Source organism: Emydura macquarii, unplaced genomic scaffold (genome assembly GCF_026122565.2).
Source record: "Emydura macquarii macquarii isolate MOO-44397 ecotype Brisbane River unplaced genomic scaffold, CSIRO-AGI_Emac_v2 contig_2897, whole genome shotgun sequence".
NCBI classification, from domain to species: domain Eukaryota; kingdom Metazoa; phylum Chordata; order Testudines; family Chelidae; genus Emydura; species Emydura macquarii.
In genome coordinates, this window is record NW_027133034.1 from 54,234,718 (window position 1) to 54,254,937 (window position 20,220).

The window sequence follows — 20,220 nt, forward strand, 5'->3', positions numbered from 1 at the left end:
TTGGGGGATCAGACATCTCTAGGAAATGTGCATAATATACTTTTCAAAGAAGACCTTAAAATCCAGAAAGCTCGTCTCCAAATGTTTTAAATGGACAAATCTATGAGACTCTCTTCAGACCCTAGAGTGTCTGATCCTCCTGTACATAACATGCCTATCTCCAGAAGTGCTCTTGTCAGCATATGGTCTACCTCCCCTTGAGCCTTGTCAGCTAAGACTTCAGCCCCAGGCTCAGGAAATTCTGATAAACTTTCTGTAAAGAAAATTCAGAGCTTGGATCCCTAACTAAGATTTCCTCAACAACACGAGTGGCTTCCCTGCACTGTTAGAGAGGCAAAGAGATTTTGCATCTCAGTATAGCTACTGCTGAAACCTGAGGTCTTGGTACTGGGGCTTGGGCACTGAGCTGGTATGCAGAGATAATGGTTACAGCAGCAGCAACTCATGTTGTCTTTTCAGCTTCACTCTTGATACCATCGAAGTGCAGTATAGCTCTCTCAGTATCAATTCTGACTGTTGCTCCAGTACCGGTTTAGATTATGTTGGCACTACAAACTCCATTCTTTTCACCCTGGTTCTGTTGTTTGTCCCATCATTGTTATGTTCATGGCATACACACAGAGAAGTTAGATTTAAAAAAAAACTCTTGCTGGAAGGTTGCAGTGTAATACTACTTTATTTCTTAGAATTCAAAATGATAACACACAAAACCTAAAAACAGAGACAGACAAAGCAGGCTGCTCCCTAAAACAGGGAGGCACAGCTCACCCTACTTAACTCTAGACTAGCTGTCTGCTGACTGACTCAGATCACACACTTTCCTACCTATCCTGCAATCAGGATCTGGAAACCCCTTACAAATCAAAGTGACAGCCTACAATTCAAACACAGTATTCAAACAAACCACAACCACATTGCACAGCACTAACAGCATGCCTGGTACCAGGGTGTTGCAAGAGCCTGAGTCCACATTGTTTTCTTCAACTCTAGCATCTATGTTAGCAGGTGTGATGCTGGCAGATGAGGCGCCAGCTCAGGCCAAGATCCCCATGCCTCAGTTGAATACTGACAGTTATATAGTTGAAATCAGTCAGACTCATCTCTGTGTTAGTATCATTAAAATAGGTATTAGAATTATATAAACGTGTTTAGTATTTTAGACTTTATGGAATGCTTGCAAATTGCTGCATGCATTCATGTCACTTATAACATCTGTATTGCATATTATGAGATATTTGAGTATTGGAATTTAAAGCCTCTGTACCTGTGTAAATCACCAGGCAGCAGAGAGACATTAGCTAGTTTAAAATGCTAATCTCCAACAGAATGTTTTATGTCTTGGCCGAGAAGAAAGGCACATCGACACCAGATGGATTATAGTGGAACATTAAAGAGGACAAAATATTTTGTTGTTTATTTTCCTCCCACCCAATGAAGATGAGAGTTGCAAGAGAATTCCTCCCATCAGCTGAGTTTGCAGCTCAAAGTAGAAGCGGAGAAATGAATAAAAATCCCTAACAAGGAGGAACTCTCTCTTTTTGCTGCTTGGACTCTGGTGGGCCAAGGATTACTAGGCATAAGCAAAAGATCCCAGGGCTTAGCCTGGGTTTGCCCTAAAGGATATATAGAGCTTGCTTATCATAGAAGCTTCTATTACTTTGGAAATTTAAGACTATAACTCATTTGTGTATGTGTTTACCTGCTTTAACCTGGTAAATAACTTTTGTTTCCTTTTCCTATACAATAAATCTTTATATAGTTTATTATAGGATTGGCTGCAAACATTATCATTGGTGTGATATCTAAAGTGCAGTTGACCTGGGGTAAGTGACTGGTCCTTTGGGACTGGAACTAACATGAATAATGCTGTGATACTTGATGAAAGGGACCATTTGTCACAAATGTAAGCTTACCTGGGTGGCAAGACAAATCAGAGTACCCAAGGGGACTGTCTTTGACTCCATATTAAAGCTGTTATAGTGCATGGGAAGTTTACACTTGATAATTGGTTGGTGAAATCTAAGTATAGAGCTCACCACCAATTTGGGGTTTGTGCCCTGGTTCTTAACAGTCTGCCTGAGATTGGTACTCATGCTCTTTTGATCCATTGCTGGACAGTTTGACACCAGGTCCATCTTTGTCTATGGTACCAAGTACCTCAGGCTCAACCCTTTACACCTGTTTCCTCTGCTCCACTTTTAGACAGAGATTGCTCTTTTTCATCAGCATCTGAGGGCAGTGTGAGGGATTGTCATATGTACTTTCCAAGCCTGTCTCTTCCTGTCTTATATGGATCACATAGGACTCTAGAGATTCCTCCTGTAATAGAACCTATGGAGTCCATTATTCTGGACATGGATCATGATTTCCTTCTCCATGGCTACCTGGAATTTATCTCAACATACCTGTGTGGCTGTATTGGAAACCTTAGGGAAACTTTGGGGCTGGAACCTCAGCCTGCTCTGTGCAACCTTTCATCCATCTGCTCAACCTGAGGAACCAAGTGAGAAGAATCCATCTCATTCTGCAGATGTAGTGGGCCCTATGGTTATTTCCTTGTTTTATCCAGATGAGGCATTAGTCATGCCTAGCACATCACAGTGGGTTGATTCTCAAGGGTTTCAGGATCTACTCAAGAGGTGCAGGAACCCACACATAAAGTGACATTCTTCAGTCCTCTGCTGCTGGGAGAATAACCATCCTATTTAATGAGGCTGTAATGGATTCTGCATGAATTCTGTGGCAGTTTCCTGCTACAGCAGTCCCGATGCTCTAGAAAGCAGATAAAAAATACCATGTCCCTTCACAGGGGCTGAATTCTTTTATTTACATCCTCAAGATCAATGGCGAGGCCGTAGTAGTGAGGAGAACCTCATTTCTTCAGAGGTCTTGTTTTCCACAGGAGATTCAGTCTTCTGTGGAGGGCTTGCCTTTTTAAGGACCAGACTTATTCAGTTCCAGAATGGACAATGTCCTTCAGACCCTGAAGAAGTCTCAAGTTACACTTACATCCCGCAGGGTAATTACCCTAAGACAGGTTTGAGAACATGTCTGCCTTAATATCTCACATAGAGTAAAACCCAAACTCCACAATAAAGGTGTAGTTTGGTCTTCTCGAGCACATGGCTTCATGCACCTTTTAACAACACATGCCAGACTACTGGTGCAGGCAGGGCTTTTTAAGGTTGATTTAGGGTCACACCACATATCAGTTGAATATGTCTCTGTGCCTCCACTAGTTCTGTTCTCCCTGGAGTGGTGGAAGTAGCTCAGGAAAGTGTGCAAAGGAGTACCACTGCCATCCAGGACTACAGTAACAGATGCTTCATTATTGGGTTGGGGATTACCTATGGAACATATGTATCAAGGCCTCTGGATTCTGTGGGAAGCACAAATGCACATAAACTTATTGAATCTCAGACACTGGTTTTCAGAGTTTCTGAAACATTCAAACCTCACACTGAAGATCAATCCATCCTAATAATGACTGACAATACAACCATGTTTTATAGAAAAAAATACGGAGGGGTAAGATTTTTCCCATCATGCCCAGAGGTAGTCAAGCAATGGAATTGGTGTATCGGACATTGAATCGTCCTTACGGTTGTGCACTAAGCAGTTCTGCAGAACAGCTTGGTAGAGAAACTGAACAGACACTTCTCAAATCATAAATAAGAGATCAAAGACTTGATCATTCATGACATCTTGTCAGATAGGGGCCATCTTTGGGTAGACCTGTTTGCAATACATAACAAGAAGTTTCAGGCCTTCTGTTTAAGAGGGGGTTTCAGCCCAGGCTTCCTCTCAGATGCCTTTCTGATTTTGTAGTCAAGGATCCTAATGTATGCATACCTACCAATTCTGTTGATCCCAAGGGTCTTGCAGAAGATCAAATAGAACTCAGCCAAGACTGTATTAATTGCATCAGCATGGCCAAGACAATTTTGGTTCCCTAACATGCTGAATCTTTCAGTCTGTCAGCCAAAGAAGTTACTTCTGTTCCAGAGCTGCTGACACAGCTCTCCATCTCAAAGCCGGTCTACTGGACAGATTTCAGACCTAGAAAAATCTTGTTCCACATCTGTACAAAATATATTAATACATAGCAGAAATTTTTTTATGAGAAATCTACTTGGCAAATTGGACAAGATTTTCCTTTTGGTGTCAGCAGGAATCTGCACACACATTCACAAAGCACTATTCTGTCACTGAGTCTTCTGGATCAGATGCTATTTTTGGAAAGCCTATATTCCAATATCTGCTCTCCTAGATTGAGCTCTCACCTCCACTGCATTGATCCACTGCTTGCAAGTCACCATAAATGCAATATGTATATGGGTAAATCTCTTGAAGGAGAAAAGTTACTTGCCTGTACAGTAACTGGAGTTCTTTAAGATGTATTGTTCATATACACATTCCACAATTCCACTACCCATCCTGCTTCTCCTGTGCTTTGGAGTCCTGTATCCTCAGATTCCATGGTGGAAAAGGAACCAAGTGGCAGTTGGCTCACTCTATTCTTTATGTCCTTGATGTTGAGAACAAGGACACTCAGTGTGCATATCCAACCATAATGGACACTGCTTTCCAAACGATTCCAATCTCAAGCACATTGTGCACATGCTCACTGAAAATGTAATATGTATATGGACAACACATCTCAAAGAAATCCAGTTTCACAGGGAGATTTCTTTTCAGGGAAGCCAAATCAACAGTCCTTAGCCATAGCAAAACACAAAAGTCTATTCCAAGAGAGGCCCAGATTCCAAGGGAGGCCCCTAGGATTGCAACAGGAGCATATCTAGAGGGGCACTAGAAACTTATCACATAGGGAGCAAAACCAGTTCAATGGGAAGGCAGATTTAACTGAATTAGCTCCTTTCATTAGCAAAGAAGAATTCCTTCAAATTTTAAACAACCTGAGAATCAAGGGTCTGAGTGCAGAGTACCAGAATCAGGGGAAGGCTGAAGAGCCTCTTTCAGATCTGGGCCCAAGCAACAACATATCAATGAGTCCTGGATCACACATGGACATGCAGTTGAGTTCAATGTGAAATCTTCTGGCAACTGCTTTATTCTATTGCCTGGGCCACATAGGCCAATCAACAAAGTGCTCAGGATACCATAAATCATCTCCTACACATATAGGCCATCACCTTATCCTGAAGAAATCAGAAGGTCCCAAAAGTCTATTCCATCTATTTCATTGACTACAGTGAAATCGGCATCCAGTCCTTCTCTTGAAAAGAGTTATCATCTTCCTCAGGATCTTGAATTTCAGGATGATGTCATTATAGACAGTTATTTAAGGAGTGAGCCTAAACATACTCCTACACTTCATGAATTTCCAGAATATGTGCCATATGTGCTGATCCTGCAGTCTAATTAGAAGATGTATCTGTGATTTGCTGTCCTGAACCATCAACTTCAATACCAAGTCCTCCACTGTGGCCCTCAGAAGAAAGGTCATATGTGTATCTGGACAAGTTGTATCAGAAGCTTCATTCCAGTTGTTGTTCAGTGGTTACCCAGAAAGTCATGGATTAGTGATTAAAAAAAAAGAAGTGTTCTTTCAATCCCACACAAGAGCCATTGTACCTGGGAGCAACATTCAACAGCATCTTATGTAGATATTTCTTATGCAGGAAACAATATCCAAGATGTAGAGCCAAGTCATGGACTACACTGTGGAATTGCTTGAAGGTTTTTGGGTTGCTGGCAATGAATCTGGGAGTTGTGCTCTATGTATACTTTTACCTGTACTTTCTTCAGCACATCTTCCTCTTGCACTGAAATGAAGTAGGCAGATTCCCTCAAACCTTTTAATATTCCACAGGTTGTCCGGATCTTGCTTGGGTGATGTCTAGCAGAGGAAAACCTCAAGAAGGATGTCCTCTGGACTCTCTAGTGAGGAGGAAATTTTGATTATGGATGCCTGGGGAAAGAGAGTGATCCATGTCAAGTGGTCAATGGTCAAAAGAAAGAGGTCTATAAACATGCTGCAGAACTAGGTGGTGAGGCTTGCTTTGCTGTACTTCCAAGAAAAGCTAAAAAAATCTCAGCAATAAAAGTTCAGTTACACAAAGCCATAATTATGAAGTGCATCAATCACCAAGGAGGCACAAAAAGTCAATGAATTTCCAGGGAAGCAGACCTATAGATAACTTCGCCTGAAAAGAGCCTTGCCATTCTATCATCGCTCCACACTAAGAAAAATAAATAACACAAATTACTGCATGAATTAAATAGCAGCTGATTCAAGGAAAATATGAGCTAACCATCCTCACTCTAGGTCTTTGCCTGTCTGTGTGAAATGTGAGGAAGGGTACAAAGAAGTAGGAGCAAAACAAATGCCCTATTAACTCCCTAGACTGTCAATCTACTGCACCTTTTCCCCCTTCCCATTCTGCTTAGAAAAGTGGTCCACAAACTTTTGGGGTTGCACCCCCCCCTGTTACCTGGTCCACAACACCATAGGAGCCAGAATCAGGAGCTGTGGCCAGTAGCCATAGCCTGAGCTGTGGCTGGGGCCGGGGTAGGGGTAGGGGCTGGAGTGGCAGCTATGGGGCCAGGGCCGCAGGGACGTGAATGGGGCTGGGCAGGAGTGGGTTGCGGGGAGCGGGCACAGGACATGGCCAGAAGTGGTGCTAGGAGCTGAGACTGGGGCTGCAGCCGGAGACTGGGCTGGAGTGGAGATGGGGGCAGAGTGGGGCTGGGTGGCACTTTCTCCCCATCCCACTGGGGGCTAGCCCAGGCCCGCCACACACCCCATAAAATTCTTTTGTGCCCCCTTGGGGGGGGGTGCGCCCCACAGTTTGGGGATCTCTGGCTTAGAGTCATATAGGAGATTGCCAGATCCAGAGAAGTCTTCACATTCATAGCCCCAAACTGGCTGAGAAACCTGTGATATCTGGAACTGGTGAACATGTGTATGTTCTCCCCTCCCCCACTCATCACACCCTCACTGGCTTCTGTTAATTCTGCAGTTTCTTCACAAAGTGTGATCTCTGCAGTCAAGGAAGAAATCAGCTTCAAAGGCATGCTCTAGGGTTTGGTGAATCTTATGGGACAAAGTGAGGGAGGTGCCATTCAAAACCATGGTACCAGTCATAAGCGAATTTCCTGCAAGCTGGTCTAGTCTTTGGCATGAGTGCCAATTTCATTAGAGTTTAAGTTACATTCCATTAACTGTTGTGGCATTCAGAGGTTTAATGCACATAGTCTCAATAGGCCACCACCCAAGTATTATGTCCAGGTTTCTGAAGACAGCAGATAAGGTAAGATTGGTAGTTTATCCCCTGATTTCTGAATGGAATTTGAAACTGGTGGTGAATGTTATCATGGTTCCTCTCTTTTGAACATTGGATAAAGATTTCCCTATAACTAATATTCTTAAATACTGTTCTTATCTTTAGTAGCAGTATATGTTGAGCAAAAAGAGTAGGAGAGCAAGGCCTTATCTTCAAGCAGTAGTATATCATTTTTCACCAGAATAAGGGCGTGTTGGGTGCCCTGCTGTAATTCAAGCCCAACATGTGTTGGCCTTTCACCTGAACAGGGGGAATCCATCCTACCAACTTTCAGCCCCAACACCAAGATGCTTAAGGAGGGAAGAGTGCATTAGTTGGATGTCCATAGGGCCCTATAGATTTGCTTAGAAAGGATGGCAGTTTTGGCCAAAATCTGAAAGATCTTTCATCCTACACCAAGATTTAAAGGTCAAGTGGCCTCCAAATCTACCATTTGTAGATGGATTAAGGATTATGTGACATCAGTAAAGAAAATACCAAATCTTTTAAGGTCACAATTACTGTTTACTAGAATCTCCATAGGCAGAAAGTGGGAACTTCTTTAACAGGGAGCTGCAAATTTTTCTCCTGGGTTTCTGCCCACATCTTTGTCAAACAGTACAGAAAAAGCTTACAGTTGTGGTCTTTTCAGGAAGGTGTTGCAGGCAAAAGTGAATGATAATCCCACAAAAATTAATTGCTTTGGGAGATTTCAATATCTGGACTGGTATGGAATATCAGAGAGAATGTGGAAATTTTCTTAGCTGCTAATTTTCTTTTTTTGAGAGCTTCTTTATCAGTCCAGGCCCCCATCATGCAAAATTTGGGTGTCTATCTCATTGCTGAGAGTTTCAGGGCAGAGTCATCAACCAGTACTCAGATTGCTACAGTTTAAGTTATCTGTTAGTGGTTATTGAATAGTGTTAGCCTAATTTTTTTCTTTGGAACTACTTTAGAAATATTCAACTGAAGGCTGATGTGGCTAGACCCTTATTATGGAGGGTATGACATCATCATAGTCTTAGTGTTCTGTCTCTATAGAACATCTCAAAGAAAGAATTAACAGGTAAGTAAAATTTCCCCTTCTTCCACATTAGTGGATTTTAATAATGCCTTCTATTGGATCTTTATTTATTATGGATCTGAACCTGCAAGGTGCTAAGTGCCCTCAGCTACCTTAGAAGCCAATATGTTTAAGAGGCTCTCAACCTAGTGGATTCAAACCCCTGATTTTTCACTTTGCCATAGTATGTGGATATGATATTTCAGGAAGTCATGCTCTTAAGTAGCTTATTGTTGCTGTTTCCAAGCCACCCTATTGTTCTACATTTTGGATAATAATTTGTCTTTTGTTTCATTTAGGAGCTTCTTTCTGATGCAAAATATCTTGGTAGTTAAACTCCCCCAACCGCCAATTTTTTAAGATTTCTTAAACTCTGATTCAGTAGGTGATTTCCATAGAAGCCATTCCAGTATAAATAATAAAGAAGCAATTTCTGTAATAGCCTTATTATCTGTTTTCTGATGTTGACTTTGCATGTAGTGTACTCTGTCTACCTGTTCATCTATTATTTAAAAAAAAAAAATGGCATGATGGCTCTGATGATTTTGGGTTAACTTGCAAGATGTTGGAGGGTAGCTGAAAATGAATTAGGCCTGTTTTTTATGCATTTTTAACTGTTGGAGACTATTGAGTAAAATTAAAGTATGTTCAACAATTCCTGGGACTTCATGAACCACTCAAAGCTCCATTTCAGTTAAGTTCTATTCCAAGTGTAAGTACACTTCTTTAGCCTGGTCTTCATTAACAAACACACATAGCACAGCTGACACAAAATAAAATAAATAAATAAACCCCCTCATGTTGAGGGCAGAATAGAATAGAACTGCTGAAATGCCTCAGATGCTGGAGATCTATATCAAAATATCTATCAATCCCAAATTAAATGCATATTAAGGATTGGAAATTTCAGTTGTCTGAAGTTCCTGGACTTATGCCAAAAAGCACGTCTCTCTTTTAAGAAACAGTGACAAATTTAAGGTCTGATATCTTATGTACCACCAAGGCTGGAAAAGAATGATGTATTTCATAATGAATGGGGACCCTGGAGATACAAGGTGTCAGACCTTACAATCACATCTTTCTAATTACCATCTTGCCTTCTTTCGCTCTCTTCTTGCATAAGTTTCAAGGTGTTTATACTTGATGCGATCTTAAAAGCCCCTGGGGTCACAAATAAATTATTTATACCGTCTTAGAGCAACTATAAATTCCAACTTTTGAACAGAATATAGTAATAAAATTTCCCAACATTATCAGGTTTTAAGATATTAACCATTATAATTATAACAGAATTCAAATAAAGGGGAAAAAAACAAGATTGTAATTGCAATAAGATGATTTTAATGCATGAATCACCTAATATATTTTTTTAACATTTTCTTACGTTATTGAATGTTAACTTATGAAACCTCTCAACAGTTCCACAATCTTTAAATAAAAGTTAAAGGGCAAAATCCTGAACTGTCTAATTCCTACTAATTTTAAATTTTGTGGATTATTGAAAAATGTTGTAAAGTTAATATTTAGCAACTATGATGGGACTTACCACATTGGCGCCTTCTGCTGGCCACCACAGGAATTAGTTCTGCTAGCTGGTGCACCCTTTCCTGATGGTGCTTCGCCTGTCATCATCATTGCCTGCAGCGCTGCCTCAGTCCAAGTACTGCAGCATCCTCTTCATGACTCGACCCTCCAGCCATGTCACTGTCCATGTGTTCCTTCTTCCTGAGGAGAGATATCTCAGTTCTAGAGTCTGGCCACTTCCCCAGTGGTGACTGCAGTCAACTGTCAAGCCACTTCCTCAGTGGCCCTAGCACCTTTTTCACCCTCGCCTCAAGGCCTCAGCATGGCAGTCCCAGCAGCCAGCCAGGAGCTTCCTCTCACTCCCCTGTTCCTGCCCAGCACTGCTCTGTCCAGGGTGCTGGCTTCCTTCCACCTGCAAGACACCCAGTCCTCCCTCCTTGGACTCCCAGGAGTAACTGACCCTGCTCTGCCCTGCGGCACTTTTTACGTGGGCCTGCTGGGCCCTGATTAGCTGCTCCTTGCAGCCCCCCTCCTGTTAGCTGTTTCCTGCACAGCCTCCCAAAGACTATATTAACCCCTTCCTTGACAGAGTGGGAGAGATGCCCCATCACACAACAGATTGATCCCATGCTTTCCAGTCTATCTCACAACTTTTCAGGGCCGGGAATATGTTTGTTGACCAATACCAATGCTTTTGGGAACAGCAAACTTTTCCTAATATTGCTCCTGAACCAGATATACGAAAGAAAAAAAATATGTTCCCTGCACACTGGCCCTTTATAGACATCATATAGCTGAAAACAGTGGGGGGAAATAGCAAATTATTTATTAATTATATTGAAGGAAAGCAGAACTGAGCATTACTACAGGACCACTGAAAATCAAAAGGAGGGTCCTGGACATGAAACAAGAGCAAATGTAGGCTAGGTTATCTACTATAATGTCAATCCTAGATAAAAGTCTAAAAAAAAATAAATAGAAGTTGGAGAGTGAGAGAGGATTAAGGCACACATTTAGAAACTGGAACAAACATGGCTTTACTTCCCGCCCATAAAAAAATTTACCAGACCAAACTGATTTTTTTTCTTGTGCGGAAATCTAGGTTATTTACAGAGAAAATGACTATAATGACTTTTGTCTTAGATTTTAAATATGGTTGTACTCTGAAAAGTATCTATACAAATGGCATCTTCTTACTCAATCTCTATGTCTATTTAGAGTCCTAACTGCTTACATTGGTAACCAAAATAAGATTGCTAACCATTTTCTCTTGTTAGCACTGCCGAGCCAACACAGGTAAACTAGAATGCAGGTTTATAAACTGGACAACAAATCAGCTCAGTGGAAGTCAATGGAAAAAATGAAAGTGTCACAGTTGGGAGAAAGCGTTTAGGACCCAATCCTACATATCCTAACTCTTGTGGGTTGTCCTTATTCATGTTAGTACTATATTCCCATTCAAAATCAATGGGAGTAATCACTCTAAGGACCACTGTCATGGGTGAGGGATTTTAGAATCAGATCCAGTGGAAAGGAAATATGATCATTGCTTTTCATTTTGTTTATCAGTGACCTAGAGCTGGGCTGTGCCTGTAGCATGGCAGAATGTACTAATGACATGAGAATATTTATATCCAAAGTGAAATAGATAATCTTAAAGACTACTGTATTTACACTAGAGACAGTCCTAATTCATATCTAGATCTAAACTTCCCTAAAGTTTAGGAGGATTTGATTCAGTGATCCAATTAAAGTCCATGTTAAATTTAGACATACTGGACCAAATCCTGCAGACCATAATTTTAGGCCCTGATTCTGCAAATATTTATGCAAGTGTTTAACTTTATGCACATGAGTAATTCCATTAGAGTATTCCTGAGGGAAAAGTTAAGCAAATGTGTAAATATATGTAAGGATGTGTTTTAGGGTTGGATTACACTGAAAAGGTATATGTTGGATTACACTGAAAAGTTATATCGGCATAGGCCTGTCTCTCAGGGGTGTGAAAAACCTGCACCCCTGAGAGATATAGTTAAGATGACCTAACCCTCAATGTAGACAGTGCTAGATCGATGGAAGAATTCTTCTGTTGACCCAGCTAGCGACTCTTGGGAAGGTGGATTACCTACAGTAATGGGAGAACCTCTTCCATCACTCTCGTAGGTGTCTACATTGAAGCGCTACAGTGGCATAACTGCAGTGGTGCAGCTGTGCTACTGTAGCTTTTTAAGGGTAGACGTAGCTTCAGGCCATGTCTACTCTAGCACTTATGTTGGCAAAACTTTTGTCGCTCAGGGTTATGAAAAAACACACAGCCTAAGCAACATACATTTTGCTGGCATGAGCACTCATTTGCACAGTGGTATCTTGGTGGGAGACTCTCTCCCGCTGACGGAGCTTTCTCTGCTCATGGAGCTGGTTTTATTATGTCAACGGGAGAGCTCTCTCTGCTGTCAGCATAATGCGGGAACACGAGTGCTCTTACAGTGGCAGATCTGTATCGGTATAGCTGTGCTGTTGTAAGCTTGTAAGTGTAGAGATGGCCTTAGTCTTTACTAAGCCTTAGTCCTTACTCAGGTAAACTATGGACTGAAAAAGTACAGAGAAAGGATTCAGGATTTATCCCATATTTTATGTGTGCATATAAATGAGTTATTTATATATGCTATTGATATATGTAAACGTGAAATAAATATATATATACAAGGTATTATAAATTATCAGTATGTTATTAAGAAAATATTTAAAATAATTCACCAGAAGAGATTATACATATTTATATTTTACAACAGGTACATATATGTATATTATCAATATACTGTAATATTATGACTGAATATATCTATATATGCTGTGTATTCCATATAGTTAAGTATTATAAAAATGTGCCAATTTTGTAAAGTTTAAAACCTATTGTCAGTGTTAATATGCTGTTTTGTCTGAGAGCAGATTTTCCTCCAAGACTGAAGGGTGATATGTTGGTGTCACGGTGTGTGTATACCCTGTGCTACCCCGGTGACTAAAGGGTTAAAACAGACCCTGCTAGCCACTGCTGATAGGAAGTTCCTCCTCAGCTGGGCAGATAAAAGAGCTGGGAAGCAGTGGGGGTGGGGTGGGACAGCTACCAGAAAGGAGTTAGTCTGGAGGAAGAAGTCTCTGGCTGCAAGCTACCAGAAAACTGCCCAGAAACAGTGCCCCAGGAAGGGGACAATCTGTCCAGAAGACTAGAGAAACTGCAGAGACCCAAGGGGAAAGTAGGAGGGAGCTCAGGGCTCTGACAGGATTGGAACCCCTCTGATCCTGTTTATTTAACTTGAGGGCCCTGAGCTGGAACTCAGTGGAGTGGGTAGGACTGGGCTCCCCTACCAACTCCTGAAGGATGGGGGAGTGGAGGAAGCTCCTCAGACCCTGGATCACTAAAAGTGAATTGACCTGCCTTCCCTTCCCCCGATAGCCTCGTGGCTGGACTACATGAGTGCCAGGGGCTGTGACACATCTGGCCAAAGGGAGGTGCCATTGAGCTGATATGCCATCTCACAGTTGGGTTTTGGGTGTGCTGCTGAGATCTCTGGGGATTAGGACTGTGATGCGAGTACTGAAGGGAGCTAATATGTGCTGCATCTAGTTTTTAGCACTCTAGCTCAAACAGCCCCATGCTATAATGGCATCCGCAGCGGTGCAGTGGTTCTCACTATTGCAGAAGCAAGGCCATAGCTATGTACAAATTTTAAAGTTGGTCCTCCCATATGCCATTAAATTGATCAAAGCTATAGCAGCTCTTTGCTCTGATGATAAACATGAGAGCTTAAGTCTGTGAAGTTCAGAGAAGAGGATGCTACAATATCTTTTGTAAGAGTATATTAAATCTAAGCAGTAATAGGAATTTATAGACTCTCCTGAAATATTAAAATAAAAAACTAAGTTTAGGTTAAAAGTATGGCACAGAGTGCCTTACTCTGATCTCGTACCAATTTTACACGGTTGTAGCTACACTAATTTCAGTGGAGTTACTCTTGACTTACTTACTTACTTATGGAGCTGTTTAATTGTGGTATAGATGTTTGGGCCCATAGCCCAAGCCCCGTGAGCCCGAGTCAACTGACACAGGCCAGCCACAGGTGTTTAATTGCAGTGTAGACCTACCCTTAATATGCAATCAGACGCAGGCCCAGAAGTCTCCCAGATACACTGGTGGAACCCACCTAACGTTAAAGAAAGGGACACTGATTGAACTCTAATAGTATCGTGATTCTGGATCACATTCTAGTTTTAAACTTATCACCATATTTGTGGCACAGAGAGAATTCTCCTCCTCCTCCCTTCACATACTGTCAAGGATATTGTGGATGTTTGCTCAGCTTTATCTGGGGCACCTAACTGGGATAATTGGTTAAAAACAGAAAACACAAGATATATCCCACACAATACATTTACTTCAGTTGCAGGGATGTGGGAATTGGGGCACCTTTGTCCTTCCCATTTGCCTTGTCAGTTTCTTCATCATCATCTTCTTTATTTCTATGGTTTGGTTTTTAACCATTGGCTCAGATTACACCTACTAGATCTATGCTTGGAGAGGGACCTCCATGCAGAAGTGGGGTCAGGTACCTCCATAACATTCCCTCAGAATCTGTTTGATCTCTGTGTTGTCTAGGATCTGCACTGGAGGATGGACTAGAGATTGAGATGTTGGGAGGATCAAGAGGGAGACATATTTATTATAGCTCTCCTGGCCCCATAGGAATTTTCTAGAAAATTTTAATACAGCCTCAATCTGTATTCATTTTTTTTTTTTTATGGCATAGCCTCCCCAGGATCTTCAGCGGCTGGAGGGGAGTCCCTAGTAGCTTGGTTCTATTTTTCATAACTCATGGTAATTCTGTTCCAAACTTTCTTAATTTATAAAATACAGAGTATCAGGTTTCTATACTAAGTTTGCAGAATGCATCAATCATCCAAGTATTTTGAAAAAAAATAGTTCTGGAGTAGAATGAAAGAGAGAAACCTAAATTATTCAGTCTGGGTAATGGTGATGTAATCTAGCCCCTTTAAGTGAATGACTGCTTTCTAATCATTCTCTTTGCTTTCTTTTTGCTATATCTAATTGGACTTTATTATAATCAGGGTGCTATCATTAGAGCAAAAGAGGCAAGCCTCTGAATTTTCTTGAGGGACTTAAACTTATATGATTTTAAATTAACATGAATGATCTATACATCTTCCTGTGATTAAGTTTTTGGGGGGATGGATGCAGGGTGGTGGAGAAAAGTAGTGTTATAGATTCAGGACTGATTCTGTAAACTAATATGTATGGCAGACCCTGATGCACACACAGAGCTCCACTGAAGTCAATGGGGCTTTGCAGGGGTCTGTCCATTCACATCAGCTTGCAGCATCAGGGCTTAAAGACCCAGTGCTGCACCACTGAAACCAGTGAAAATTTCTCCATTGTCTGCAATAGAAGCTAGAGCAGATGTTAGATGCACAATCACTCACTGCTTAGTTAAGCAAAATTTCCATTTGAAGTTTGTCTGAACAAGAAGTGTAGAAGCAGGCAGTAGTTGATGTTTCTGCCCTATTTAAAATATTGTGCTGTGTTCTTTCCACACCCAAAACGATCAGTGCAAATATTTGGGTGCACAGGAAATGTAAGATCAGTCTCCTCAACTGCTGCTATGTTAAGAAAAGAAAAGTTTATACTAAAAACTGGGTTAAAGAAGAAAGAACTCTGGCTTTTGTCTCTGAATCATTTGCATTTGGTGTTTTGAAGATCCATTTAAATCATTGGTGTTAGTAACTGCATCAAGTTACTCGTGTGTTTACATGTTCGATGCTGTCATTCGTACTTGCCATTTTTATTGGTTAGTGTTTTTCCTTCAGTGGTTTTGTTGAAATATTTAGAAAAAATGAATTAATTAGGGTTAAAAATTAAGACTATACAATGCATTATTAAAGGGTGTTTTTCTCTTCTTTATCTCCAAATAAAAAGTAATGAAAATTTGAGTTGTACAAAATAACAGTTGTAGAATGTTCAGTTGTGAAATTATTTTCCTTTGGCAAGGTGCATGGAAAAGATTTTGGGGGAAAAACCCACAAAACAAAAGTATTGACAAAATTTACAGGAATGTTAGAAATTTTTTCTAAATGTTTGTATAGGAATTCTTTAAAAATCCTAATTTATTCACATGTGAAATTAAAGTAAAAAAGCATCTGTCCTATTTTATGCACACTAACGAAATAAAACTGAACAATCATATTCAGCAAATTATAAAGCTTTCTAAACAAAGGAACTCTGTCTGACTTTTAGCTTTCTTTGTGTTATTTGTTCCACTGCATTAAAATAATATTTTTGAATATGGGCATACTTAAAAAAAAACAAACCAGTGATTATAAAGAAGAGAATGTTAACTTTTTCAAGAATGATGACCCTCATGTGAAACGTGAAATTTGTAAGACTCAACACTATTAATGCATTAGAACAGAGACCTTTGGCTCCATACGTGTTTTGTCATTCTCCTCACTTTTTATCGGCATATTTAAAAACCGTAGACAATTTTTACTATAGTAATACAGTATCTATTTCTTTGCCCAGATGGAAGAATATAGATTAAGGACTCAATCCTTCAAACACTTAAGCATAGCTTTACACACTTGGGGCTTATCTACACTTGAAACGATACAGCGGCACTGCTGCAGCACTTCAGTGTAGACACTACCTACACCGATGGGAGGAGTTCTGTTGGCATAAGTAATCCATATCCCCGAGAGATGATATCTAGGTTGATGGAAGAATTTTTCTGTCAACAGCACTATCTACACCAGGTGTTAGGTCATCTTAACTATGTTGCTCAGGAGTGTGAATTTTCACACCCCTCAGTGATGTAGCTGGGTCAACCTATCTTTTTACAGTAGACCAGGCCTTGAATATTCATGGAAGACAGTGGAGTATTCACATACATAAAGTTGCAAAAGTGCTTAACTGTTTGTAGGATCAGTGCCTAGTCCTGAAGGGTTATACTACATTTCTTTTATTTATTTCATTTTTTGTTTTTAATTCTAAAACCAGAGGTGGTTATGTTTTCAATGAGAACAGATAGGAGGCTTAGAATAGAAATGAAAATCAGTCTTGTGTGGCTCAGAAATTATTTTAAAAATTTTAAAGATAACATTAAATCAATTTAATTGTCTAAAATGAGTATTTTTGTTAATTAATATTAACTCATGAGAAATTATTCTGATCACTTAATTCCCTCCTAATTATAATTTTTCACCATGGGTGTACCATTTCACTGTTTGTTTATTTGCAACTTTATCTGTTTCACACACCCAATGCTGTTAAAACTAAGAACTAAATACATGATATCATAACTGTGATTAACAGTCAATAGAGTTCCTAATTCCTTTGGTCCTTTATGTTGAACAGTTCAGGCCGTGGTACTTGCCTTGATAATGAGCCTCCCAAGCGTGACTTTCTTTATCCTGCTGTGGCCCCAGGTCAGGTGTATGATGCTGATGAACAGTGTCGCTTCCAGTATGGAGCAACATCCCGTCAATGTAAATATGGGGTAAGAAGTCTTAATCCTTATGCTGAGTGTTCTGCTTAGTCATTTGTATATATTCCTTCATGACAAAAAATTGAGTTAGATGCAATAGTGAGTTACACAGTTTTCCTATAGTAATCCGTGCAATACCGCCTGTGTAAATAAAGAGCAAGAAGTTTTAATCCTTATGCTGCATCTTTTGCTTGAGTCATTTGTGTATAATGTATTCCCAAATATATGGATAACAATGAATGTATGCAGTGTTGTTGTAGCTGTGTCAATCCCAGGATATTAGAGAGACAAGGTGGGTGAGGTTATTTCTTTTACTGGACCAACTTCTGTTGGTGAGAAAGACATGCTTTCAAGTTTACACAGAGCCTGACCTGAAGAAGAGCTATGTGTAAGTTCAAAAGCTTGTCTCTCTGGGTATTAATGAGTTGGATAAGTGTCCTTTAAGTAAGGCAGGCAAAATAGGTCATGAGGTCAGTCCTGCTTCCTTTGAAGTTAATTGAAAAACTCCCATTGACTTCTAGTGGAGCAGAATTAGGCCCACAATATATCAAATCTTGAAATTTGAAGTTTGTGGTGCTGGCTTTCATTTTTTAATTTAAAGCTACATTTTACAGTAATTTTGTACTTGTTTTGTTTTGCCAGGAATATCTGTTTCAGTTAATATTGCTGGCATTGATGTTTCACAAACTGCTCAGATCTCCCACTTAAAAAAGATAATTGGGCAGGAGCAAATAGTAATGTGAAACTCAATAGCCAAAAAGGACACTAAAATAACTGCTGATGAGAGTGTGTCAGAGTGAAAGATTTATTCTCCACCACCAAATTCAAATTGAATTCATAGTAGATATAGCAATAGCTATTTGCACACACCTATTTTATGCAATGTATTTTAAAATATTGCTTTAAAAAAAATCTTGAAGCCCAAGATTACATCTGTTACAATGATGTTTTCTTCACTGACAGTCATCAGATAATCAGATTCAGTAGCTGAGATTAAATCTGAATAAAGCTAAAAAAGTTCATTTTGTAGTTTACAATAGTACTATTTTAAATGAATCATTTATGAAATATGAAAGGACATTAAAATGTTTAGATAATTCAAATAAAACAGTGTAATCATTGCACTTGCAGTAATCACTTCTAATAGGGCTAAAGTACAGAGGGAGTTTGTTTTAAATAACTCTTGAGTGATAAGTCAATATTATTCTTCGGCTGGCTCTTTGGCCGATCATATAGTGCAATGGATTTAAAAGTTGTATTTAGCTGGCTGGGTGGGTCGATCTCCCATTTTTGATCTCCCACCAAAGCTCTTTTGGCCTTTATTGTTTCTCTTTAAGCTTTTACTTCTTACCCCTTCTGCTTTCAGGGACCTGTTTTCTCTCACTACATCTAGGGCACACTCCGTTTTTCTTTTTTAAAATTCCCCTCACACTCTCTCTCTGTACTTTCAGAATATGAAAATTTGCAGACATTTAAACCATTATAGGGGCCATGCCTTTTTGAGGTATACTGCATTTTAGATCAAACTGGAAAGTTAATAATGTGCAAAAACTGGCTAATGCACATGTATATTAACTTTTTCATAGTCTCTTTGTTAAACTATATTATCATTATTGTTGATGATCATATTGTACAGTAGTATTCTGTTCTTAAACCAATATCTTTGCCTCAAGTATGAAACCAAATAGAAGTAAGGAATATTCATGTAATCTTGGTTTTATGATTTCTGCTTTCTTTCTCTTAATTTTTTTTATGTGTTATGTTAAGAAAGACTCCTGTGTAGCTGTGAAACAAGCTGAAAATGTAGAAGAATTAAGACACTATTTAAAACAAACTAATAATCCTAGTGTGACATCAACAGTGCTGTGAACTGATGTGATCTAATGTACCACATCAGTGAGTCAAGCAACAGTTCTAAAAAATTGTCTCAAGGAAACGAAACAGTTTTTTTTAAAGAGGATCAGAATACAGGATTCAGAACTGTATACATTTACAGAACAGATTGTTTTAAAAGTCCTAGTACATCCTATCGGGGAAATAATGTACATTTAAAACATTATCCACAATAACCATAATGTATCTGCAAGTGCAATTATCATGTGAATGATACACATTTCAAGTGATGAGCAAAGTCTTCTCTGGGCATTTGCTAACAGATTGGTAGTACTCCCATGAAAAAGGGCTACTCACTTGAGCATAGATTTTCAGGATTGAATCCTGGATCTAAATGCTAGGAAGAGCCAGACTTAATATTTATTTATATATTTTCATTTAAAAACAATAATGCTCTGGATGCCCTGCTTAATTTCATTTTCACAATAAATCATCAAAATAGCTTGTTCATCTCACTCTAATAAAAGAATATACAAATATTAGACATCATAAAATAAAAGCTCATCCACAGCAGACATAATACAGTCCTTCCAACAGTCAGTGCTCCCACTGTCTAAACACTTGTGGGAAAAGATGGGCATTACAGTGTTTCCATTAGGTGAACACATTTGGACCCTGGTGACCAAGAGAGGAACTAATGCTGAAGTAAAGTACATTTTACAGAGAATGACCTACCTACCAGTAGACCCCTCTCTCTAGCTTGACTGACTCCAGTGATCTCAGCTGTGGCTGTATGACATGGGAAGAGAGATTGTCAACCTCCCACGTAGAACTGCTTGGGAATTTTCTAGTGAAATGGTTTTTCATTAGAAAATGCCAGTTCATCAAAACCGAAACTTTTCACAAGAATTTATTTTATTTTGACAAATTTTCCTGATGACAAAACTTTCATCAGGAA

General features: G+C 39.7%; 1 protein-coding gene across 2 annotated transcripts in view; it reads left to right on the forward strand.

The window, feature by feature from the left end:
• Positions 1-20,220, forward strand: part of ADAMTS6 (ADAM metallopeptidase with thrombospondin type 1 motif 6) — a 292,975-nt gene that overhangs the window by 136,468 nt on the left and 136,287 nt on the right. Inside the window, exon 11 of one of the 2 annotated variants that reach the window (XM_067568533.1) lies at positions 17,300-17,441. The exons of the other annotated variant lie outside the window; for it this stretch is intronic. Coding sequence (XP_067424634.1) covers positions 17,300-17,441 — 142 coding nt within the window. The remainder of the gene's footprint in view (positions 1-17,299; positions 17,442-20,220) is intronic. 2 annotated transcript variants of the gene reach the window in all.